Consider the following 26,685-nt stretch of genomic DNA (forward strand, 5'->3'; position numbering starts at 1 on the left):
CTCCTCAACACGTCTTTAAGTTCTCCAGAGGCCTGGTAATGAACTAATCATTTGATTTAGGTGTGTTGACCCAGGGTGTTATCTAAAACCTGCAGGACACCGGCCCTCAAGGCCTGGAGTTGCCCATTTCGGCACCTATGGATATGTCTACCCAGACCATCTCTACCCCACTGCCAAACTGGTCATGCTAGATGATATTATGGGGTTGTTACTCCTCATACACTTGAGCAGCCACCGGTCCTGCTGCTAGGTTGATGCTATTCTACAGCCCTACCCAGGGCTCCTAACATCTCCTCCACACTTTAGTCTGTACATTCTTGCGATAGCACCTATGGATATGTCATCCTGGAGTTGGACTTTCTGTGAAGCCTCAGTGCGATGCAGGGACAGTCTCATGCAGTAGTTGCAAGAATCAGTCAGGAGGGATAATATCAATGATCTGTGAGAGGGGGATTTATTCTGTTGTCTCTCCCAGGGACCTGTTGTCACTTTTATTTACACCAAAGCAGGTGAACTACACTCATAACAGTTTCTGCTTCCTAACTGGACAGATTATATTCCTTAAGTTTAACTCATCATGTTTTGATGTGACGCTCCATTATTCATCTCACCTGTTTTATTCAAAATGGATGCTTTCTGAGGACCGATACTAATAAACATCACCACTCAAAAAAAACAAAAAACCCATTAACTTTTCTTAAAATGAGTTCAAAAGCGACTGTTGCAGACATGACTGTGAAAACACTCAGACAAACACAGAGGGTGTGAGGTTTGTTAGATGAACTATATTTAGGACAGAACATTTGGTACAAATTACTAATCAGGTAAACCAAAGTAATCCTCAAAGAATAGATGCACAATCAAACAGGTGATCTAAATGCTATATTCCATTCTCATACCACCAACACACAGAGAGCTATATGAGGTAATACACAGGACGTTGTGCAACATAAAGTCGTATAAGAAACTGCAAATAAAGGTGATTCTGTTTTCTGACCATGATGATCCTGCAGTATGGGTTGGTCCCTATAAGCAGCACAATGACAGCTGTGAGTAAACAAACTCTCCCTAAAGTTGCTCTTCTTTCCCTTCAAAAAATTTATTCAAATACATATCAAAAAGACACCTTTTTATTTATTTTACTTCTAGATCATAATAATGTTGGCATCACAATTTCTGTCTTAGCACTCCTGAACCAGGTTTTCACAAAAAATCAGTAGTCGTATCAGCGTCTGCCACACTGGTGGGATCTATTCTACAAATTTCCCAATTTATTTCAGAAACACTAATGATATGCAAGCTGATATTTCCACAGATATAAAAGCATGTTTCTGAAATAAATTCTGTTTTGTGTCATTTTTTTTTTAATTTGTAAATTTTAACTCGATTAATTACTAAAAGTAGGATGTTCACTTCACTTCAGGTTACAGTCATTAATCATTTTAAACACATTAAACTCAAGTCTGATTGATGTGAAGTTTTTTTTTCCTTTTTTTTTTTTTTAAAGCATTTGTATCTATTTTCTATAAAAATATAAGTCACAAGCACAAGTAGAAAAATAAAAATTAAGACATTCTTGGACAGTCTCTGTGAAGCCTTCATAGAAAATGAAAGTTAGGAGCAGAAATCAGTGGTTGGACTTGGCCTTTGACTAGAACCCCCCCCCCCTGCTTGTTTTTCAAAGGTGAAAAACTGAATGTGAGTGCAGAGTGTGCCCCTGTGTCAGTTAACCCAATGTTAATCCTGGCACCTCCTCTCCAAAGCAGAGCTCAGCCTCTCTCTGGCGCTGCCGCATGACTTGAGAACCCCACCGTTCCTGAAGAGTCAAACAAAAATGCGCACGTGTGAGGCTGCTGTCCCGCTCATGCAACAGCCTAACACACATTTAAATAGAAATACGAAGTTCAACTAAGTCGAGGTGATGAAAGACTGTTCTACCTGGACAGGAAGATGTGAAGCAGTGAGGCATCGTGCTTAGAGAAGTATTCCTGCTGGACAGCATGTTCCAAACATAGCAGCTGACCTGGGACCAGCAAAGCCTTTTTTGTCTTCCCCTCTCCCTGGAAGTAAAAACAATAAAGAAAAGGCTCACCACATTTAAAAACAACTTATAACCTGGCCATTACAGATTTGCCTGAAACATTTCAGGGCAAAGACCAGGTTTTTAATAGGAATTATACGAATATGTTAAAATAAATAAATAAAAATCTTTTGGGTAAGTATGAAAGGTGGATGGACTGACCCATATATAGATAGTACCAATACCAATGCTGGTATTGGTACTAGATCAATACTAGCATGACAGGATCAATACTATACAATACAGACACATTTAAAGAGTCCAGGTCTCCAAAAATCCCAGTTTTAAAATACATAAACAGCTGAAAGGTGTGTTTTGTTGTATTAACTAATTATTTTGAAAAGTAAAACTCACAGTGATTTAGTGGTCATTAAATGTGTTCAGAATTTGCAAATTGATGATTATTCATCTCATGACACACTGCTCTCCCCACACAAGCTGCCTTTACAGGTTAAAAGTATCAGCATCATCAATACTGGCCTTGTATTTACTCGGTATTGGATCAATCACACAATACTAATAAATATCAAGAACTATGGCTCTCTTAAGATAAATTCTGAGATATAACAGAATTACGGATCGTTCAAGTTACTTAAATATTTGGATGTGTAATCTCTGACAGCAGTTTTGGAGCCCTGGCGACACTACTATGTGCATGTAAATGACTGATATTCTGTTTATAGTTTCTTGTGTAGTGTTACATAATAATCTTAGAGGACACAGGCTAGGAAGCACTGCAGCGAGGCTTTACCTTGAGTAGTCCCATCATGACCAGCAGCGTGGACAGGAAGCAGTATGACTGGAGGGTGGAGCCAGAGAGGAGCTTCTTCAACATTGCATCTGTGGAGCACAGTGACACACTGCATGTCAGAATCTCAGAGAATAGAAGCTATCCACGTGAAAAAGAGGACAGCACAAGAGAGAAACTGCACGTTGACGTCCTCACTAATAAACAGCCCACTCAGTGCAATTATATTTGAGGAATCTCTGCATGCCAAAGCTTTGAAAAGGGTGTGCTGTGTTGCATTTCAATGTTTGACTATAAAAAGTGACAGAGGACCTAATTTGGTTGTTGTCATTAATCAGTCATATATAAACTATTCCAATGGTGTCTGCTCATATTAAAAGTTTCAAATGATGACGGCAGTGTCTGTGCAGATGATCCTTGCACATTAAAAGCTCAGACTTCAGTTTTCCTACTTTTGGCTCTTTATGCAGTCAGTGGATATGGTCATCTCAGACACACAGCTGTAGCTGTGCGCAGAAAAGCTCCACCTGCTGTTTAATCCTTTTGTTTGTGAGGGGCAGCCAATCAGAAGAAAGTTGGCTTAAATTAAGAGGAGCTTGTTTCTGATGAACTGAGAGGTGGCACCAAGGCCCAGTATAAGACAAATAAGGATTATTTTGAACTTTGAATCCTGCAAATGTGGGACTAATGAGGAGCAGATTCAGTCTAATGTAAGTGTGACTTTATTCACCAATAGTATCCAGAACAGCGGTCTTGGTCTCGGGATCTTCACTGTATAGGGAACCGATTTTCAAAATGACATCAGCAGCTTTCTGTGGCTCAGATGCATCGACCTGGTGAGAAGACAGCAACAGGTTAAACCCATTCCAGCAAAGTAAAACATGCCAACACCAACATGCTACAAACACTTTGCTGACTACTTAAAAACTTGTAACCTCTTGCTGAAGGTCTGTCCTCAACTCTCCCAGCTGGAGAAGTTGTTCTGCAGAGGGGCAGCTGAGGAATGATGTGATCTCCGCCTGTGGACGAACATAGAGACATCACTGAGAACTCTTTTCATTTTCCCAGTTTATGTGAAATAACTAACTGATCAACAATCACATGAAAGCAACTGTTCATCTAATAAAGCTTCAACTTACAGGACTGTTAGGCGAAACAGGACTATTTCCATTTGTTGTTATGCCATTTTCCTTTGCGATTTCACTGCCCTCTTCGTTCTCTTCATTGCAGTCATCACTGACATCATCATCATCATCGTCGTCATCATCATCATCATCGTCGTTTCCACTGTCATCTTCATCATCCTCATCTCCCTCATCATCACTGTAGCAGTGAAAGTTTTAAATCTAGTGTTTGCATGTTTGTGCAGTTAAACACTGAAAATGATTATGGACTTCTTAAAGCCTGCGTTACCTGAGTGACTCGAGCATGTCTCCTTTGTTCATGTTCTCCATAGCCTCTCTCAAAGCCTCACAGCCCTCCTCTCCAAGACAGTTACCTATCAGCCACAAACAAAACCAGTTTCAGACTTTGCAAACTAACAATGTCTTTCTATTTTACATTTCTGCAGCATTGTTCAATCAACCTGGACCTTCTTTCTACAAACACATAAAGACCAATTTCAGGGTCAATGTGCATACCGTTCAGATCCAATTTCTCCATATCAGCTTTGTCTGCAACAGCCTGAGCCACCACTAGTGCTGCTGCTTCAGTGATCTCACCAAATGACAGATTAAGCTCCTGGAAAAAATTTGCATGAGAGAGCACTGTGAGATTGAAGAGACACAAAGGGAGACCAAGTCCTGAGCTGCGATCGTACACCGACCTTGAGGATTGGCAGTCCTTCTCTCAGGACTGCAGCGAGGGCGACAGCTCCCTCAGAACGGACAAGACAGTCACCAAAGTTGATCACTTGGATGTTCCTGAGATGCCTCAGAGCCTATAAGGCCAAGTGAATTTGGGGACACAGTCAAACACAGGATAAAGGTCATTTCTGCTTACAGAAAGTTGCTGAAAAAACATATGGAACTCACCTGTGCCATGGCCAGCGAGCCCTTCTTGGTGAAAGTGTTGTCATTGAGGTTGAGGACTCGAAGCTCTGGGTTATGTCGAATGGCTGAAGCTAACGCCATCACACCTGAGTAGTTTATTCCATTCTGGGGCATGTGAATCTCTTCAAGGCTGCCCAGCAGCTGATGTGAAAGCGAGGAAGAAAGTGCATCATGAAACAGAAATGGTCTTTGTTCCTCCCAAATCAAAAGTCCATAATATGATTACATTTACGGTAATATAAAACTGAACAAGGTGGGAGTATTTTGTACCTGAAAGGCCTTAGCCAAGGCGCTAGCTCCTTCATTTTCCAGCCGGTTCCTCCCTGCTATAAACACTCTCAGTCTGAGTGGAGCTCCAAGAGACGATGACTGTCTATGGCACTCAATCAGGGCTTCAGCCAAGATCTATATTAAACATACAAACACGGATGCTGTTGGAACTATAATGCAAATACACAATAAAGTGTTACATTTTTAAAAATCTGTTAACTACATTAAAAAGCCTACACTTACGTACATAATTTGAGCATGTGCCTCTGTACACAACCATAGCAAATTTTAAATAAAACAATCAGGGTGTGATGGGCAACTAACATAAATAAATCTGTGTCTTTGTCTACATATTATTTGACAAAGCTGTTTGAGAGCTCACCTTTCCTCCACCAATCCCCATACCACAATTGTTGAGCTTTAGCTCCCTCAAGGTGTGGCAGGAGGGGCTCTTAAGCAGCTGCTCGATTCCTTTGACACCATCTGGCCCAAAAGCATTATCACTCAGGTCCAGCTCAGTCAGCCTGGCCCCTGCACCCATCACTGCACTCCCCATGGACCTCTGAAGCACAAAAATAGACAAAAATATAGAACAGTATAAAGCACATTAGATTGCGCATGTATGAACACAAGAAAATTTCAGGAAGTGTAAAAGAACATCAACATTCATACACAGAAAACTGATGTGATATCCCTTTCACACATAGTGGTCACTACAGTGGACAGTGTATACTTGTACATAAACCACCACTACGTTGGACACTGATGTGTCACTTCATACCCTGCCACCAGTGACACATTGCAGGGACATGTAAAAAACTTTTTGAAAAGTACAAACAAGTACAAAAATGAAGTTCAAAAATCTTTTTTTTCATGCCTAAAGATGAATAAAAATACTAAAAAAAAAAAAAAAACCTGATTGAGGTTTCCATAATTCATGCATGAAAGGAATATTTAACAGTTCAAGAGTAAGTAAGAGGATGGATTCTTCCTTTTATTGGGCGTGTAACTCAGTGGCTTCTCACCAGGGCTGGTGGGATTTCAGAGCGTAGTCTTCCAGTGAACATGTCACTCCAGTAGCATCTCTGAAAGACACCAGAAATGGGAACAGTTAACAGAATGTATCACACTGCAGGAGAGTGCAAAGTATAAATACTGTTAGAATGTAAGAGTATTGTATATTCAAGATGGAAGAATTTTGATGAAATATTTCAACTAAGGAAAAATCGTTGCAGTTTGAAATGCACTTGAAATATTAGATTACTAAGACAAATAATCTGAAAAGGTTTTTTACTAATAATCAAATCCTAATGATAAATGATGCTTTACTGTGATTGGAAATGGTGAACTAAGAAAGTACCTGAAGCATGTCTTTGTTCTCCAGAGCCTTTGCAATGGCTTGGGCAGCCTCAACTCCCAGAGTGTTTCCTTCTAGGCGTAGAGCTCTCAAACCCTGGTACTGCTTGATGTCTCGGGCCAGCTGCTCCGCTGAAAGCACAGGGATCAATTTGTCAGATTTAAGCAGTCAACAAGGATCACCTTCATGTCTACAGCACACACAAGGGAATAACAGCAAAAAATAAATAAATAAATAAAAAATAGAGCTACATATTCTCACCTGATTCTGCATTGTCAAGCTTCAGTCCAAGGCCTTTGTAGCTCAACTCTCCATCACCAACATGGGTCTTAGAGAGAGCATCAGCCAGCTGAGCAATGTCATCTGAAGCCATAGTGACTCTAGAAACATCCACAAATTACGGAGAAGGGAAAAGTGTCACATTTTATAAGCTTATCCAGCAACATAAATAAGAATAAATACAAGAGCAGACAAAAAAGGCCAGACGCTGTTCAGTAAGAGTTAAGAACATTCAGCGTTATTGAAATGTCCAAAAAAGTACTGTCAACAACCAAGTTAGCTATTTAGCTGTGCTGTGCTAACAAGTAGTTAATGCGCAACAAGAGAAACGCTGACTAGACTAAACTAAACAGTGATTTTTTCCGTCTGTTAGAGGAGAATCCTCATTTCTGTGAGACACACAACTGTCTTTAAAACGCAGACGACTTTTCAAACAAGAGAAGCTTACCACTAGAGAAAATGTTCCCGGTAAATAAAACGATAACACGCCGCTTCTTCCGCGCGCCGGTAGCTTAACGTGACGTCACGTGACGTCACGCTGCCTGGATTTTTTTTTTTCGTGGATTTTTTTCAGCGTCTGAGTATTATCGCCATCTGCTGTTTTCCTCTTGTCTCTGCCGTTTTACGCCTCGGTTTGAGTTTGAGTGTTGTCTTTTCTTCTCTATGCTTAAACCAGTAAAGGAAGATTGTTTTTACCAATGAAAAAAAAGCCTTCCATAAGTCAAACTTTCAGGTTATTAAATCAAAATTCCAACTTAAGAAATCGAATTATCAAATTGTTTTCTCAATTTCGAGTTTTTGGCACAAAAATTTGAGTTGGTAAGTCAATTTTTTTTCCAAGTGCCAGAAACAAGCTTGTTAAAGATGAAAGGTAATTCGATATTTGAAAGATTAAAATAGCTGAAAATGTTCTTTGTTTCAACAAGGAAGTTTAAAAACTCACAGGACAGGTTTTGTTATTGGTTGGTGTCCTGACTCATTCACATTATAACTAATAGGGTTGCTTTGCGAGTCAATGTGCAGAAGCTTTTGGTAGGCCAGGGAGCTTTAAAACAATCCTTTCTCACAGGATACAGAAGGTGACCCACATATGCAGACCTCTGTCCCCTTCATGCCAAAATCTAAAGGCCCAGACAGACAGAGACAGCTAAGAATTGCTTCTCTGTAGAAAACAAAGATAATGACTCCAAATGTCTAGGTGAACCCTTTAATGAGCTCTGATAACCTGATGAGCATGACCTTATGTCGGACAAAATAGCCCATGAAACCAAAATGTATGTAAATTTTTAAAAAAAATTATTTATGTATGTTTTTGTATGTGTTTATTAATTTGACTTATATAGTTCTATATATTTGGTCCAACCCAATCAGGTCATCCGGATCAGAGGAAAAGCCCTGTATTCCTTCTGTGTTTCTTGATTTGTAACATTTTACTGAATTTTTTTAGATGCACAACTTATTATTATTAATTAATTTTGCTTAAAGACTAAAGTTTTTTTAGTCTTCATGTAATTAATAAATTAAAAATATTAATAACGAGGAAATCTGGGTACATGAACTATATACAGTAGTGTGCAAAAGTCCTGACCCCCTCTTATTTCTTTAAAGAGGAAATAAGAAGAAATTCTCTAAAGAAGTGAGAACAAGTTATATGTTTTGTGACATTCAGTGAGCAACAAAGTAACTAAAGGTACAATTTAAACTAGGTTCTTTGCTACATTGTCTGTTTTGTGTTGACTCATCTAACTCTTCTCTTGAGTTTGTTGCCTTTAGTATGCTTGAATGATTCACAGGTGAGTGTTAAGTTGGTTAACAAACAAATATGGTGTTCCTCTGAAAATGGTCAGGTACAAGGACTGGACTGGAAATGAGTAATAAAGCAATGAATGAGTGCCCAGGACCACTAATCACTCGTTACAAGAAGATCTGGCTCCTAGAAGCAAAATGCAAAGAGATAGGGGGGGGCGGCCTCAAGACTCTTGCACAGAACATCGTGGGGGGCACGGTAGTAATTTACCAACACATTGACACAGTTTTTGCTGCCCTCCTGCGGTCACAGGCCTCTTGTGTCTGGATACTTGTTGCCATACTGCACTGGCCATAACAGCTAGCAGCGGTAGCCAGTAGTTGAGTTCTATCTACCAGCAGCCGTAGCAATAGCTGGAAAAGTCGTGCTCCGTCCACAAACCAATGACAGGAACACAAAACGTAGAAATATGCGCAAGGTTATGAATTGATAACTGGCTGCTTTTTCTCATCGTTATCGCCAACGCTGCGTGAAGGTATCTGTGATTTTGAAAAGCGCAGCAACTGAACTCTCGGTGAGTTGCCGTGCTCTGTCTGGACAAGGTTTAGCTATTAGCTTTAGCTCCACTAGTAAATGAAGTCAGCTAACTTACCCGGTAGCTAGGTAACTCTGCTTTCGTGCAGTGTCCCCTTATATGTGCCACCTCAACTAGCTAAACGAGGCTGTACGATGCGAGTGACTTCTATAGGAATGAAACAGTTTTCAAAGCTCCCTTTGATTTTCTCCTCTTTACTACGGCTAAGTTACAGTGATTAGCATGTAGCAGAATTAGCTAGTTTCGTCCACTGGCTAATCCCAACTATCGGCAGAAAAACTCCTGTAGTGGTTTTCATCATTAACTGCATTAGCAGCTGACCAGACTCAAGCTGCCTGTCTTGTATACATTCATATCTGATGGTGCAACATTCAGTACGAGCTGAGAAACACGTTCACATGACACGCTAACGCTAGCTAACCTCATCATAGTCCCAACATTGTTTTGGTTGTCGTTGAAAACATCTACGGGGCTTTTAAATGCCTCCCTTAAAAGAATGTTCGCAGTTTGTACGTCGAGTAATGTTATTTCTTGCCGCAGAGTCTCATTCCCCGGTTACACTAAATGTCCACCCCACTAACATCAATTATAGCAGGCTTCACCATGAGTTGACCCCGCTGTTTGTCTAGCTTGTTGTAGTGCCAGGCCTTGGGGTAGGACGGGACAATGATATGTAGCAGAGAGCGATGCTTAGGCTGTAGCCGTCAAAGCTGTAAACACTGTTGTACAGAAAAAACAAACAAACAAAATAGGTGCAAATCAATCTTGTCTTCATATTTAGGATATGGATCCTGAACGGCAGAAACGAAGAGAGGAGATTCAGAAGGCGATGAGCTTTATCCAGTAAGAGAGAAATACCTGGAGACCACCAGTGATTTCAGACCAAAGTATATAAATTTTGCATGTAGATGTTTGACACCTCTCCTTTCCTATCCATAGGTCTTCATTGCCTTTCCCGGAGCCAGAGAGTTATGAGGTATGTGTTGATCTGGTTTATGCTTGTTTTGGAGCTTCATTATCACCAATTTGTTTATGTAATATTTACATGCAGACTACCACATGACTGTACCCACATTTTGTTCTAATTTTACCTAGGCCAAGGTGTGAAGTTGAATTCAGACATCATTTTTTAATCTTGTCCTCAATCTGTTATGCATTCCTCTTCTTATTCCACATTCCTTTACTTTTCTTTCTGTCTAATACTACCTGTCTGCATTTTTTTTTTGTTTATGCCACCTAATTTCAATGCTTATTCAATCATTTTACCCACTTCTTACACATCCCTCTCAGGCATTTCTCACCCAATTGGTGTGTAACTTGCTGGATGAAGGGAATTCTTGTTTTCGGGATGGAGACTGGCATCAAGCAACCCAGCAGTATGGAGAGGGGATCAGTGTTGCTCGCTACGCCCAGGCTGAGGCTCTCGTCATTCCCCACGAGCTGCTCGAGAGCCTCTACGTCAACAGGGCTGCTGCCTACTACCAGATGGTGAGAAAGAAGGGGAGCGGGATGGATGTGTTACCTCTCAAAGAGTATAAAGATGTGTTCATGTGGAAGACTCAAAATCTGTAGAGAATGGAGTCTCAAGTAAACCTGTAGATGCAAGTTTAAAGATTGGTGTAGAATTATCATTACAAATAATTGTTCCTTATTAAATCATCTTTGGTGGAGGTATAGGCTATAACTTTTGCTGTGTTTCTCTGACTCAGAGGGAGTATGAACGCGGCGTTCAGGACTGTGACAGCGCACTGTGTGTGTCAGAAGGAAGTCGCAGGGCTCTGTACCGCAAAGCGCTGTGTCTGAGGGAGATGGGACAACTCAGAGAGGCTTACACATGTGGAACCAAATGTCTCCTCACAGCACCAAATGTATGCCATCACCACTTAAAACAAGCACTTATCATTTAATTTTGAAGATCGGGTGCGGGTGAAAATGTGGAATAGAATACTGTGTGAATATTGTGTTATTGGTATTGTAATTTCATGGCTTTTACCTATTCTGAGCTTCAGTTTTTTTAAATAATTAATCTTCCAGGACAGGCAGGTGAGTGATCTGGCACAGGATCTAGCCAACAAACTGGGACTAAAGGGTCGTAAGGCCTATGTCAGCCCACAGACGGAGTCTACGGCCACTGAAGGTGACAGTCTTGGAGAGACTTCCACACCCACTGGAGAGGTAGGTGCTGCTGTCACTGTGTAAAGTTTGTAACATAATGAAGCAGCTGAGTGAGAGCCTGATGGGTTCCTCCTTTCTTTAGATGTCCTCCAATGGAATTGAATCTCTGGGTGACATTGCACCAGGTATGTCAGGCTGCCACATGTTTAACTTACCTGCTCATCCCCAGCCCCACTTGTTTCTGACAGTTGTTTTCTTATTCCTCCTCCCCAGCAGACATCTCCAGCGCACAATGCATCCCCGCTCCTTTGGCTACTCCTATTCCAGTCAGCGATGACCCAACGACCACTGTGGTAACCTCGTGCACTGACCTCTCAGAGAGCCCCAGCAGCCAGGTGCCTCCCATGCAGTACTCAGTCCCGGTGTCAGAGCACATGGAGGAATGCAGCAGTAGTGTCATTAAGGATGAGCTAGACAGCTTGTTAGAATCCATCCCCAAGAAAGTCAGTGAGGTGAGTGAAGGACAAAACAATATCACTCAGCACTGTCACTAAACTGGACAGTATTTCTAACCCTTTTATTTCATCAGGAATGATCTTAACTCGTCATATTCCTGTGTCCCCTCCTCCAGACTCCAGTGGGTGCTATTCCCACAAACCTACCCAACACAGCAGTTGGTCTCCGGCCTCCTTACTCACCCAGCCTTCCAGCCCCTTCAGCCCAGCTTTCCCAAGCCTTTTTTAGCTCCTCGATCAGCGACATTCCTCCTCTGGAATCTTACTCGTCGCTGTGTGACCAGGGCTCCACCCAGGCGCAGGACGCACTGGGAAGCTTTTCCACGACGTCTATGGAAGGAGAAGGGAAGGCAGGAGTCGCCGCTGGTGGACTAGACTCATTGTCAGAGTACACTCTCCCTGGTGAGCAGAAAGGGAAAGTTTTCATGAATGGTTTGCTGCTTGACAACACATATTGATCTAAGTAAAAAACTTTTGTGAAGAAAGAGCATTTAAGGGTTTAAAATAAATTGCACATGGAATGCTTATATAGTTCAGGATCTGATGTTTTGCACTTAAAATGACTTAGTGCAGCTGCAGGAATGAAAGCAGGTCGATAAGCATCCCAACTGTGATTTAAGTACAGTATAGGCAATATTACCCCCATACCAACAGGATGCACATTAATTAAGTTTGACCCAGTACAATGATTTTAAGTTGCTTATCTGCCAGAGCACAGTTTCTAGGGAGCTGGCTTTAACCTGAGATATGCATCATCAGTAGACGGTGTGAGTCAGCAACAATACAATGTGAAGTCTGACATCGGTGTCCTTGTGTCTGTGTTTTTCAGGGGGACGAGTGTGCCACAGCTTCATTCCTGGAATGCGCAACCACAGTGCACATGCAGTAAGCAAAACACACACATCTGTTACAAGAAATCCATTTTATTTTGTTAATTGTTTATTTACCTTGGCTTTCTTTTATATCACCTCATTTTCAGAATGGTCCAGCAGGAACCAACCTGTCACTGCTCTCCAGGAATCCTCTGGCTGCCACACATGAGTTTCGGCAGGCCTGTCATGCCTGTTACAGCAGAATAGGTTTGTATTACCAGCCTTTGACATGCTGTCCTTTGTCCTGAATTTTCTGAATGTTCACAGTGGAGTGTTGCAGCATCACTGTGTCTAATGTATGAAATGCATTTCTTGGGAAATTTTTAACTTAGTTGCTGACAAGATGTTAACAGGCCACTTATTGCTCTTTTTGAAATAATCATATCTAACCATTTCCTCCTCTTACCCAGGTCCACGAGTGATGGACTATAAGTATCAGCCAGAGGCAGCACATCGCTGTAAAAGAGATGTGCTGCTGTGTCGCCTCAAAAATTCAGAAGACCCCACCTGGAAGAGGATTCGACCCCGGCCTGCACGGAACAATTTCCTGGGGGCTTTTGTACTCTGTAAGGGTATGTTTCCCGTGGGGAGTTAACGCTGGAAAATGTAATCTATCAGATACACATTTGATCACCATTATGTTTATATTCTGTTGAGTATTCTCTCTCTGCCTGGTCCCACAGAGGTACAGGAGCGTCAGGAGTGCCAGTATGGGGAGAACTGCACCTTTGCGTACTGCCAGGAGGAGATTGACGTGTGGACTCAGGAGAGGAAGGGCGCTCTGAGCCGAGAGCTGCTGTTCGATCCTCTGGGCAGCACGGAGAGGCGGGCACTGAGTGTCACCAGACTTCTGCAGCTCCACATGGGCATGTTCATGTTCCTCTGTGAGGTCAGACCACAGCCTGCTACACATTTCCTCTTTAAATTCTTTGGCGTTTGGAAAAGTGGAAATGGATCTTCACTCGTCTGCCTCAACTTTCTTTCTTAACAGGAATGTTTTGACAGTAAACCTCGCATCATCAGCAAACGCAGCAAAGAAAACTTGGCGGTCTGCTCAAACCTCACAGCTCGACACCCGTTTGACGATAACAAGTGAGTGCAACAGGTTTTCTGGGTCTTCATTTGCTGAAGTAACTGGTTTTCTAATGAGTTTAGCTTTTTCTAATGAAATTCTTATTGATTTTTTTTAAGTGGTAAAAGCCAGCCTCTGTACAGAAAAGAGACATAATGATCATGTGCAATCTTATTTTCTCCTGCAGGTGCCTGGTGCATGTGGTGAGGTCAGCCAATGTGCGCTACAGTAAGGTGCGTCCTCTTCACCCCCTCTGCCAGTTTGATATTTGTCGGCATGAGGTTCGCTATGGCTGCCAGCGTGAGGACAGTTGCTCCTTTGCGCACTCTGTCATAGAGCTCAAATGCTGGGTTCTGCAGCAGGACACTGGTAGGTAGAACACAGACCTAGCTGCAATTTTAATTTGTTCAAGATATTAAATGTAATCCAGTAAATAGTGAATAATATTAGTGCTCAGTCTTGACAAATGTGGGATGTATGTTATGGAAAAGCTGCTGTTGTAAACACAATGACAATCAGCACTAACCAGCAGTTAGTAAGTGAGCATCAAATAAAGATGCTTTCACTGAGCTGTGACGAACATTTCCTGTAGGTATCACCCATGAAGAGATGGTGCAAGAGTCCAAGAGACACTGGCAACGACTGGAGCAGAATGCACAGAAGCAGCAGAAGGTGAGGCCGTAAAAGACCCTGAGACATTTGGATGCATTTTGGGTGATCACAGTCCTTAAAAAGTTTTAAATGTCTTTGAATACATGGCTCAGAAAATTAGAGAAACACTTTGAAAACATGTCAGATCTCATTGGGAATAAAATCCTGCTGGAAATTTATGCTGATATGCACTGGGTAATGTGTTAGTAATTAAACGATGCCACATCGTTTGATATATGCAGCCCAACAATGTAGGGGCGTGCTCGTCATGAGAAGATGGATGGTGTCCTGGGGGATCCCCTCCCACATCTGGACCAAGGCATTAGTGAGCTCTTGCAGTCTGAATTGCAGGCTGAGCTGCGTGAGATTGACCGAAACATAACATCCCAGAGGGGTCCTGTTGGATTTAGTTCAGGCAAGCGTGGGGCCAGTCAGTGGTGTCAATTCCTTCATCCTCCAGGAACTTCCTGCATACTCTCACCACATGAGGGATGGCATTTTCATAAACCCAGGATCCACAGCACCAGGATAGGGTCTGAAAGTGAAGCCAATGAATTCATCCTGATACCTGAATTCTATGAGTTTTGTGTGTTCTTTCATGGATATGCCTCCTCAGACTATTACTAACCCACCAACAATCCAATCATTCTGAACGATGATACAGGGACCATAATCTTCTCCACTGCTTCTCCAGACCCTTTCATGTCTGGGATATGCGCTCAGGGTGAACCTGCTCTCATCTGTGAAAAGCACAGGGTGCCAGTGGACCTGCCAATTCTGGTATTCTATGGCAGATGCCAATTGGAATCCACAGTTTGGGGACTCGTGCAGGCCCCCTAATGAAGTCTTTTTTCTGATTGTTTGGTGAAAGATATTTACACCAGTCCAATCCAATCCAGTTTTATTTATAAAGCACTTTAAAATACCCAGCACAGGAACAAAGTGCTGTACAGAAAATACATTAAAACAATAGAATAACAGAAAACAGCAAAGATAAATAAATAAAACACATAATAAATAAAATTAAAACAGCCCTATATTAAAATAAAAAACAAGATAAAACAGCATCGAATCACCTAAGAACAACTGAAATAAAATGAAAATAAAATAAAAAATAAAAACCAACATCTCACGTGGTGTCAAAGGCCAAGGTAAAGAGGTGGGTTTTCAAGAGTGACTTAAAAACAGGTAAAGAACTGGCCTGTCTAATCTCTAAAGGAAGCTCGTTCCACAGTTTTGGAGCTGCTACAGCAAAAGCACGATCTCCTCTAAGTTTACGCCCAGTCCTGGGTACATTCAGGAGCAGCTGATCAGCTGACCTGAGAGAGCGGGTGGGTGTATAAGGCTGTAGCAGCTCAGAGAGATAAGATGGGGCGAGGCCATGGAGAGCTTTAAAAGCAAATAAAAGAATTTTAAAATGAATCCTAAAAGAAATGGGCAGCCAGTGAAGTGAAGCTAAAACAGGGGAAATGTGCTCAAACTTTCGAGTGCCAGTTAAAAGACGAGCTGCGGCATTTTGCACCCTCTGTAGATGACTAATATATGATGCACTGACCCCAATATAAAGTGCATTACAGTAATCCAGCCGAGTGCTAACAAAGGCGTGGATCACTGTCTCAAAGTGCTGCCGTGAAAGAATTGGCTTTATTTTTGCCAGCTGCCTGAGGTGAAAGAAGCTAGATTTTACCACTGCCTTAATCTGATTTTCAAACTTCAGATCACAGTCCACTTTGACCCCCAGGTTTGTGACAGTTGGCTTAACATACTGGGCCAAGGAATCTACATACACATTGGGGGTCTCAGTGGGGCTACCAAAAACCATTACCTCTGTCTTTTTATCATTGAATTTTAAAAAGTTAACAGACATCCAAGCCTTAATGTCGTCGAGACACTGAAGTAATGGCTGTGTAAGGTATCTGCCTTTTTTCTTTAGAGGGACATAGATCTGACAGTCATCAGCATAAAAGTGGAAAGCAATGCCGTGCTTTCTCAGTACAGAACCAAGAGGAAGCAGATATAAAGAGAAGAGGAGGGGGCCTAGAACTGAGCCCTGTGGGACACCACACAAGAGAGGAGCGGAGGACGACACATAGTCACCGAGACTGACACAAAAAGTTCGCCCCGCCAAGTAGGACCTGAACCACTCCAGTGCTGTGCCCCTAATGCCCACCCAGTGCTCCAAACGAGAGAATAAAATGGCATGATCCACAGTATCAAAAGCAGCTGTCAAATCTAAAAGCACAAGAACAACACAGTCCCCAGCATCAGTTGCTAAAAATATGTCATTAAAAACTTTTAAAAGGGCTGATTCAGTGCTATGAAAGGGTTTAAAACCAGATTGGAAAACCTCTAACACATTTTGCTTTTCCAGGAAGGCCATTATTTGGCTGTAAACTACCTTTTCAAGAATTTTGGAGAGAAAAGGTAGTTTGGAGATAGGCCTGTAATTTGCAAGAACCGTAGGATCAAGAGCAGGTTTTTTAATCAGGGGTTTGACTACTGCATGCTTAAAATCTTTAGGGACAACGCCTGACATCAGACTATGGTTTACCAGCTCAAGAACCAAAGGACCAACTGTAGATAACACCTCTTTTAAAAGTCGAGGAGGGACAGCATCATTTGGAGACCCTGCAGGCTTAAGACGACCAACAGTCTCCTTTAGAAAGGACAGAGTCACAGGCTCAAACCTGTCAAAGACAGCAGAGCAGGAAACAGAGACTGAGGGGTCATGAGCACAAGGACAGATTTGAGCCCTTGTGGAGGAGACCTTCTCAATAAAAAAGTGTAAAAAGTTTTCACAGGCTTCTGATGAGGGCTCGATACAGTCAGTATATGGTGCACTAAGAACAGAGTTAATAGTTTTAAATAAAACACGCGGGTTGTGGCAGTTTGACAAAATAATGTCAGATAAGTGTTTTCTTTTGGCATCTTTTACAGTTCTTTGATATTGACGCCAACAGTCCTTCAGCATCTGGAATGACACTTGTAGTTTGTCCTTTTTCCACTTGCGCTCAGCTCGACGGCAATCGCGTCTGACAGCTCGGGTCATGTCGTTCAGCCAGGGCTCAGATTTAGTTTTGGGCAGCCTGGTTTTTAATGGAGCCACAGTGTCCAAAGCAGTCCGACAGGTGGAATAAAACCATGAGCTCAGTTCCTCAGTCTGGCTGCATAAAAAATCCGGGATCTGACAGATCTGGTCAAAGACTGTTGAAAAGTGTTCAGCAGTGGAGGAGTTAAAAACACGACAGCGCTGAGCAGCAGCACGAGGTTTAACTGAGGCACAGGCAAGAGGAACTTCAAATATCACAGGACTGTGGTCAGAAAACACAGCATCACAAATCTCTATGTTAAAAACAGAAAAGCCATGAGATAAAACAAGATCAAGTGTGTGTCCACGTTCATGTGTGGGACCTGTCACACATTGCACCAGATTAAACGAATCAATAAGGTTTAAAAAGCCCTTCGCCATGGGCATATCAGGACAACACACGTGAATGTTAAAATCCCCAACAATAAGAACACGATCATATTTTGGCATGAATTCAGCCAAGAAGTCAGCAAAATCACCCACAAAGTCCTTATTGTATTTTGGAGGCCGATAAACCACCGCACACAACACTGTGTGAGAGCAGCCCAACTCAAACACAGACAGTTCAAAGCTGGTGAACGACGGGGTTGATAGCTGCTTACACTTAAAATGACTTTTAAAGATTGTAGCTATTCCTCCTCCTCGGCCCAACATACGCGGGGAATTAAAATAGCAGCAATCGCCAGGTAGAAGATCTGAGAAGATGCTGCACTCACCGGCGCTCAGCCACGTCTCGCACACACAGAGAAAATCCAGTCCTCGGGATGTGAAAAAATCCTTCAGAATAAACGTTTTATTCGCTAAGGACCTAGCATTTACCAGGCCAATCCTGGCGGTAAACGGCGGATCCCCGTCGCTAGCCGTCCTAGAAGCCCGACACAGAGGCCGCAGGTTCCGCAGATTCACACCACGCCGGCGGGGACGAGGAGAGCAGGGTTTTCGGGACTGGGACGTCCCATCCAGGCCGAGGACAGGTACCAGCCAGGCACAGACAGGATCCAACGATCGCCGAGAGAAACGGAGGTTTGGCACCGCTCCTTGTTTTCTGGATAAGGGCTTAAGAGAATACCTTAAAGAAGCTTTCAGCACCAGTGTCCTCCTGTAGGTCATTTTGTAGCTTTGGCAGTTTTCATCCTGTTCTTCCTTGCACAAAAGAGCAGATACCGGTCCTAGTGATGGGTCGAGGAGCTTCTATGGCCCTGTCCAGCTCTCTCCCACTGTAACTGCCTGTTTCTTGGAAACTCCTCTATGTTCTTGAGACTGTGATGATGTGCTATCCTGAAGGAGTTGGACCACCTGTGCAATCTGTTTTCTCCTCAGTTTTCTCATATTTAATGAATTAATGTCATTTCTTTTGTTTCAGCCCATCCATATACCACATCCAAGCAGCAGTGTACCTGCAGGAGGGCTGGGGGGAATGGGTGGCGGAGTGGGAGTAGGAGTAGGAGGAGATTGCATAGGTGGTGGTGGTGTGAGCCCAGTGGGTGCGTTAGGAGCAGGAGCAGGAAGAGGTCGCCCCCTCAACCTGAAAATGAAGTTTGTGTGCGGTCAGTGCTGGAGAGAAGGTCAGGTCAACGAGCCGGACAAGAACCTCAAGTACTGTACTGCCAAGGCACGGCACAGGTGAGGCCCCATTCACACATGCACACGTGCTGACTGTGTTTTCTCAGGTGGTCTAACAAGTTTGATGATCTTAAGAAAAACTGTATCTTTAAGGCTCGTATGTTTGCTCTCCGTTTCTTCAGCTGGACGAAAGAACGCCGTGTGTTGCTGGTAAAGTCATTTGAGAAGAAGAAGTGGGTTGTTGTTCGGCCTCTTCCCTTCTCCCGCACCTATCCACAGCAATATGACGTGAGTTCCTCTGTTTTTCTTTCCTCTTCTGTTCATGTTTACTCCACCCTCTTTCTGCCCCTCCACCTCTCACATGCAGAATCCAGCTGACTGGTTTTGCCTCGGGGCACAGGCGTTTTTGTAACTCGCACACTTTAACCTTTGCTTTACATATTTCACCCAGATGTGCGTGCACGTGATGAAGCAGAAGAAATGCCACTATATTGGGAACTGCTCTTTCGCCCACAGTCTTGAGGAGAGGGACGTCTGGACGTACATGAAAAACAACAGTTGTAAGCTTCTGGTTCAGGCTAGGACAATTGTACTGAGATCAGGCCATTAAGAGTCTGTAAATATACAAAGGCAGCGGTGTGAGCTCCACTTTACACTTTCATATGTGGATTAAGTGATTACTGGTTCAAGTTGGAGTTTGTCACGTGAAAAAGTCAAATGGAGATTGGGACAAATAAACATTTAATCCCTTTAAGGATTAGGTTCTTTATCCAATAAAAACACTATTGTTGTGTTGGAAAAAGTGCACCCTTCACCCTAAAAACAAGTATTGCAACCTTTAGCTGCACACAACAATGACAATACTACTAAGACTACTCTCTTATGCAAAATTACATCATTTGCATGGGATTTGAATCTGGGCTATTCTCTTATCCACCAGTTTCGCTTATTGAGCCATGGTGGGTTAGTTAGTGTTAGTGTGCTTATTATCAATGTAGTAATGAGATGTCCAACATTCAGACCTCACATTATCTTCAAGCGCTCATATGACGTAGAACTTGTTGTTTATTCAATAACTGCAGCCATCTAATCCCCTGCGGCTGCTGAGAAACCTCAAACCATAACATTTCCACCCCCATGCTGCTTCTGAGAACAAGACTTCTGCAGGTCCTTGAATTTTGTTTTATTAGATCGTCTGAATGTAAGACCCTAAATGTGCAGTACAATTCAGTCAGGTCTCTAAAATTGTTTGGATTATGGAATTAGGTTACTTATCTAAAGGAGGTAAAACTCTGTTAACTTCTGTTTGTTTGTTGTTTTGACTTCATCCCACTGTAACAAAACAAGAACAAACATGGAACCGTAAACTTTTTATACACTTGACTGACTCACTTCTGTCAGAATTGACGATGCGATGAATTGTGATCTCCTCACAAACCTTGTGACTACGTTTATGTACAACTCAGTTTCTATATAGAAACTATGACGTGCAAATCAAGCCTGCCCAGTAATCACCTTATTTATTAGAAAATAGTAAAAAAGATCATTACGTTGTGTTATTATTTACATTTTACACAAGGTTTCACCTTTTCCAGAAAATTAGATTGTAGTATGGGTAAATTCATGATCAGCAAGATCTGAATGAGGGGAAAAAAACTCCCCTCATCTTATGTATTCACATCAAGAGCGCTACAAAAGTCCCCAGTGTGACCCACTCTGCAGAGTAACATTAACATTATGGCCAGCGTTTGTGTGTACAGCAGCATTGAAGGAGTCATGGATTTCACACACATTTTATTTAACTAGTTGAACCCCTCCCCCCCCCATATGGCTGCCATGCAGGCCAAACTGGTTCACTCTCTTCCGATCGTGACTCTTTGATACCAGCTTTTTGCTTTGCGTCACACTGTTCTTGAGCTTAATTAGCCGGGGCAGGCTGTCCAGACCCTAAATGTCTGGATCTTCTCATTCTTTTCCTTTTTTAAATGAATTTAATGGATATTTATATGCAAGGTGCACTTTTCATGAAAACAAAACAAACAGGTTTATTTGTTGTCACTATTATAAAGATAATGCTAAAAAAACAGACACCATTTTCCATTAGTGAAAATGGGGTTTATTTAACTGGATCTGTTTTAAATTTTCTTATCATGCTCTCATATCCACCGTCCCTTTGCCCTCAGCCACTATAAAAGCCTCTAAATCTTTTCTTTTTTTTGTATTCCACTTGCACTGATTGTTTTTGATAACCATCTTCTAGGTTACTGATATTATCTTAATTTTCTGTCTTCCCTCGATCCTCTTAGTGAGAGACATGCAGCAGATGTATGAACTGTGGCTGCAGCTCACCAATCAGAGCAGACGCTCAGATAACTCTGCTGTGACCCCGCCCCCAGAAGACAAGCAGGTCACCATAACAGCAGATTACACAGAAGCCATGGTGAGTGTTTAAAAAGACGTCAATATCCGAGGTCAAACCTTGCTTATTTTCCTATTCTTAACCTCCACTGAGCAAAATATGATGATGAGCAGATTGCAACAACAGACTGTGTATAAAAGGCAAAAACATTTGGTTTCTGGTCTCCACATTTTGAAGGTATAGTTTTAGATCCCCCCCCCCAGCCATAAGGACAAGGTGGAGTACTGATAGCCCTTTTCCACTAGTACCTACTCAGGTAGGTGCGGCACAGCTTAACTTGGTTTTTAGGATTTTCCATTAGGTGGCAGTACCTGGTACCGTGTAGTTTTCCATGTACTTTTTTTAGTACCTATTCAGCTGGCCGTGTTGCTATAACAAGCCACGCACATTATGTCGTACTCAATTGTAATGGAAACGGCCAAAACAGAGTCAATCTGAGCAGATACTAGTGAAAAAGGGCCATCATATTATTATTATTAGTCATCAGCTAATGCTCATGCCACATTTCTACAAATTAGTGCTTACTGTTGGTTTTTAATGTTAAAGTCTGTCGGGACTGTTTGGAGCCAGCATCAAACGCCACATCTGTGCAGCTTGTTGGCATGTGACACAACAGATGGTTTGCTTCATTTCAGGGAGGCCGGCAGCTATCGGACGGGGACGACCTTTAGGCGAAGCTGTGCTGAATAGAAGCAGCCAATCGCCGCCGAACTGCATACAGAGAGATGGGCATGCCACACCAGCTACAACCGAACAGTCTGTCATCTTACCAGTCTGACCTTCTTTAACATCTCGCCAGCAGTGAGACAGCAAATTGACATGAAAAACAGTTGAATCCACCCTCACACAAACATTTTACACACAAATCACAGGAGCCAATTCAAGCTTTGTAAATACAGTGGGGGACATAAGCCTTTTGTTTTCCCAGTCAGAATGTGACTCCTTTAGGTTCCCAAAAATTCCACAGACAGCTTGTTTTGTTTTGACTAAAGTAAGTGTTCCCAAGTGATTTCACACAGCAGCTTTTTCCACCAGAATCCATTGTTTTGGTTGTTTGTTTGTTTTTTTCCAAATCCTTGTTGCACTGGAGCAGTTCTTGGGTGAGCGCGCTGGTCGCAGCTCTAACATTTTTCTCGCTGATAGTTCAGAAGCCCAGTAAATGCTCGCCATTCCAGCGGGCAAATGCTCTCAGTGCTGTAATGGCTGTCAAAAGTGAAGAAACTGTAAAGCATCGGAGAAAGAGGCTCCTAGTGGACACGCCTCGCTAAGCTCTGCAACAACCAAATCCTGCTCTTCTTCCTTTGTGGGAATATAGTGAGAGGATCAGAATAAATTCAATTGATTTCTGAGCAACATTTTAGTTTTCCAAGGAGAGTTACATGCTTCCTTGTTGTAATGTCTGCCATATTGGTAGAAGCTATGAATGTAATGCCTGCATGGGCCTTCATAAAGAGAAGATTAGTCATCTAACATGTTGCTGTGGTGGAATGTATGTAAGTTTATTTCCCAAAAACTGTTTAACTACAGTTCTCATCCCTCTTTTATAGAAAAAAAAAAAGGCCCCTTAATAGCTGGTTGTGTAATCATACCAATGGTTCCTGAGTGGGATGAGCACAGACACATTCTTACTTGTTCACCTTATAACTGCTGCCCACAGAGTTACTTTGAATGTCATTTCCTCTCAGGCTGACAGAAGAGGGGAGGTAAAATTATGCTTTCACAACATAGCTGATCAAACCCCTTGATTAAAGTACGCAAGGCTGATGGCTAAGAGTCCTCGATGCTATATTCATCATAAAATACTGTACTGGCATGCAGCTGACAGACGGGTGAAGCTGGTGTAGGAGAGCTACTTAGAAGTGACTGCAGCATTTCACAGTCCCAGCTGGAGTTGCCCTTCTGTAATGGATCAGACTGAGGGTGGCTGTTTTAAAGTAATGACCTCACTTGGACTGAAGCAGAGTGAAAATGTTGCCTGTGCAAAATATTTGAGTTGTAAGAGTGAAAAAATAGCTTTTGTAGTAGTTCAAGAAGAAAGAAAGACATCCAGATGAATAATAACTTAAACATAAAGATATAATAAGGATGATTGAAACTATATTTTTCTAGTTTAAAGTTGTATTGTTTAAGAAGATTTGAATGCAAAGGCAAGTGGGCATGCCTTCAGTCCAACTGAGGTCATCACAAACCAGTCGCACTCCCACATCCTTCAGATGGAGACCTGTGTTCCTCATATGAACACAAATGTGTCTGTTCCCGATAGCTAACGATAGCCCGCCTGGGGGAAACGTGCTAGCTTGAGATGGGGAAAGAATTCGCACCACATATTGTGCCTATAAACAGCACCACATGTGACACACACACATTCATACACACACAGGCAGGATATCTGTTGCCATCTTATTCTAGCCTTTAATGTGGATAGACACGATGAAGGTATGTCTATATTCAGATACATACATATTATACATATTTACAAATAATGCTATATTACTAATAATAATTGATAACTTAGCAGTTAAGCTTAATAAATATATAACCTGAAAACCTGTATTGATTACATAGAACTTCTTGTTATTGAGGTATTGCTATATGACATGTATCGCTGAACTAGATGACTATAGTGATTTTTTTTTTTTTTTTTTTTTTTAAGATTCTTTTTATTTTGAAAGATTTTCCTTCAGTGTGGGTTGTTCCAGACGGGGTTAGATACGAGTGGCTGAATGTGGAGAGATGGATCAGTGAGAGGGTTAAATATTTGCACTTGGAGCAGAGGGCTAGAAATCAAGCAAGTCAGTCAAGTTGAAGTTTGTTTTTTTCCACGATCAGAACAGCTTAAACTGGATTTGCAGGATGCTGTAATTTTCCAGTTGTACACTCTGCTAGTACGGGAGAACACTGTGGTTAAGAGGAGCAAAGGAGAGACCTAAAGAAACAAGAGCATCAAACCACAGGATACTTACTTTACATGAGTTTTCTGATGTTGCTGACCACTGAACGCTGCAGCAGAATTTAGACGGCTAATCGGCCCAAGCTGACCAAAAACGCAGTTCGCACGTCAGCCTGGCTTGTCGCGTGGCAGCAGATCAGGCCTTGTCTGGAACAGCCCTCTTATTAGCTTCTTCGAGGGATCGTATTACTACTGCTCCTAGTATTATGATGAATATGATGACTATAATGATTGCTATTTCGATTTCTCTTCTATATGCTATTGATATATGTATGTTAATTGCAATGTATAACTCTCTCTTTATATATGTATCCATGTATGAATATAATATGTGTCTGTGTATGCTGCTGGTGCACAGCTCTGTTTGGGGGTGAAGGCAGTGAGCAGAAAACACCCAAATTCTGGTAGATTTCATTTATCAGCTGACAACAGCTGTAGATTTGTACATGAGTGCTATATCTGAGATCTGCTCGTAGGACCAAAGGGTAAAACTAGATAGTCGATGATTAAAGTATATATACTGTAACGTCTTTCCTTCTTGCAGTGTCTCAGTTTGATCCTACCAGCAGAACTCACTGCTCACTGCCTTTGCTTTGCCTCTCTGGTTGAGCTGATTCACCGGGCAAGGACAGATCTGGAAACGACCGCATACACAGAGGCTTATATACTCCCGTATAGCGCCTTATTCAATATACTTCACCTATAAGATGATAACATACCCCTATTGTATAACCCTCCTTACTATATACAGTATATGATACCTGATACCTATTATAATACTTAGACACCCTTATAAGGTAATCTGAATAAGAGATGATGGGCTGTCTTTTTTTCCCGTGGCTGTTGAAAAGTGTGCTGTGGTCAGAAATGTGTTCGCATCTTGTTTTTGAGAGTTAAATGGGACAGGCTGTAAAGGAGAGTGGCGCTCACCCAATGAAAATATAATTTGATTTTTTTCTTTAAATCCCATTTGGCCATTAGACTAAAATTTGTCGATCTGGATTTAGATTTTTGCTGTTTAAATAAGAGAGCAGATCATTTGAGGTGAGGCTCCTCTCCCTTGTGTTTGTGAGAGAGGTTGGGGAAACAAAGGGGAAACAAAGAAGCAAATGTCGGGGCTGCTTGTTGTGTGCGTGCCGTTTAAATGACGATGAATCATGACACAACCTTATCGAGCGTGCGACGGATTCTGGTGCCGAAGCATCTGATAAAACAGCCAGATTTGCTCGCGCAGATGTGGAAGAGATTGCTTTACTCTATCCCCCCTCTTAAAGTAAAGGGGGTCCATAATGAATTTTGTTGCTTACACAGGCATGCTTCTCCTGAATGTCACTTGACTTCAAAGTTGTGTGTTCTGATAAAGTGTCCTGATCCAATCACTTCACTTTATTGCATCTTGCAGCAGTGAAATGACGTTACACGCTCCCCAGTTTCTGCTCCAAAAAGAAATATTCAAGTGACCTACCATCCCCCATTGCCTCTTGACACTCCGGCTCCCCCACCCTCCGAAGAAGTTTGTGTCATGTGTTTGGCAGCACCAACACACACCTACACAGCTACAAAAGACTGAACGAATCAGTTTTCAAAAAGGTTAGAAAATTTTTTTTCTTTTTTTTTTTTTTGATTATTGTTTTCGGCAACTTCGAATGAGGAAACCAGGGATGTAAGAAGTGGAAAAAACAAGGCCTCTGTTTGTATGTTTGTTTTGTACGTGGTTTTTTTGTTTGTTTGTTTTTGTTTTTTTACATTTTGTTGTTATATTTTTGGGTTTTTTCCTCTTGACTTTGTTTTTTCTTTTCTCCTCCCTGGTTGGAAGTTAATGATCACACATGTGGACCAAATCTCTTGAAAGCATTTAATAAACTTTTAGAGAAAAAAAAAGGTGGATTCCATTCCTTAAAATAAAGCGACATTCATCCACGAGTATGATCGGTGGCAGTCAAAATGTGAAACGCTGAAACTTAACGGTGACAGGATTTTTTACAAACCGGTCTGACTGTGTCACGCTCAGAGGTTAATGAGCCCCACACGTGATTTAGAGGGATCTTTCAAAACACCCTTTGCAGAGCCTGCTCTTCAGTCTGAGGCCTTGGGTGCACTTTGGAGCCACAGTGAAAGTTAAATGGAGACTCTTCTCTGCCCTTTAATTTAGACATTTCTCTCAGCAAACATAAACTGCATGAATAGACTCCATAAACGTTCATAATTAGTATAATACAGGGGTGTCAAACTCATTTTACACTGAGCCGCATACAGCTCATTTTGATCTTAAGTGGACCCGACCGGTGAAAGTAAAGAAGATGGAAAACTATA

At 42.0% G+C, this 26,685-nt stretch overlaps 2 protein-coding genes across 3 annotated transcripts; one reads left to right on the top strand and one right to left on the bottom strand.

Moving 5' to 3' along the window:
* Positions 1-765: 765 nt before the first annotated feature.
* Positions 766-7,336, bottom strand: rangap1b (Ran GTPase activating protein 1b). Its single transcript, XM_003438698.5, has 16 exons — positions 7,234-7,336; positions 6,768-6,886; positions 6,510-6,637; positions 6,175-6,234; positions 5,532-5,711; positions 5,150-5,284; positions 4,862-5,020; positions 4,654-4,767; positions 4,469-4,568; positions 4,242-4,326; positions 3,968-4,151; positions 3,764-3,847; positions 3,559-3,661; positions 2,832-2,920; positions 1,939-2,060; positions 766-1,816 (listed from the first exon to the last, which is right to left on the bottom strand). Exons 2-16 carry the CDS (start codon positions 6,877-6,879, stop codon positions 1,738-1,740), a joined length of 1,734 nt encoding a protein of 577 aa, XP_003438746.1. The 5' UTR covers positions 6,880-6,886; positions 7,234-7,336; the 3' UTR covers positions 766-1,737.
* A 1,447-nt stretch (positions 7,337-8,783) lies between these two features.
* zc3h7bb (zinc finger CCCH-type containing 7Bb) lies at positions 8,784-25,961 on the top strand. 2 transcript variants are annotated; one of them, XM_005448051.4, is made up of 21 exons: positions 8,784-9,106; positions 9,909-9,970; positions 10,067-10,103; positions 10,418-10,615; positions 10,837-10,995; positions 11,162-11,302; positions 11,385-11,427; positions 11,519-11,754; positions 11,874-12,159; positions 12,587-12,642; positions 12,737-12,836; positions 13,040-13,201; positions 13,313-13,518; positions 13,621-13,721; positions 13,889-14,070; positions 14,294-14,373; positions 18,804-19,063; positions 19,186-19,291; positions 19,455-19,563; positions 21,310-21,443; positions 22,058-25,961. In XM_005448051.4, the coding sequence occupies exons 2-21, from the start codon at positions 9,912-9,914 to the stop codon at positions 22,091-22,093; spliced, it is 2,691 nt and encodes an 896-aa protein (XP_005448108.1). In that variant the 5' UTR covers positions 8,784-9,106; positions 9,909-9,911; the 3' UTR covers positions 22,094-25,961. The 2 variants fall into 2 exon arrangements, with proteins under 2 accessions (XP_005448108.1, XP_005448106.1); XM_005448049.4 differs by having other exon boundaries at positions 8,785-9,106; positions 11,516-11,754.
* The last annotated feature ends 724 nt before the right edge of the window (positions 25,962-26,685 follow it).

Source organism: Oreochromis niloticus, linkage group LG8 (genome assembly GCF_001858045.2).
Source record: "Oreochromis niloticus isolate F11D_XX linkage group LG8, O_niloticus_UMD_NMBU, whole genome shotgun sequence".
NCBI classification, from domain to species: Eukaryota; Metazoa; Chordata; class Actinopteri; order Cichliformes; family Cichlidae; genus Oreochromis; species Oreochromis niloticus.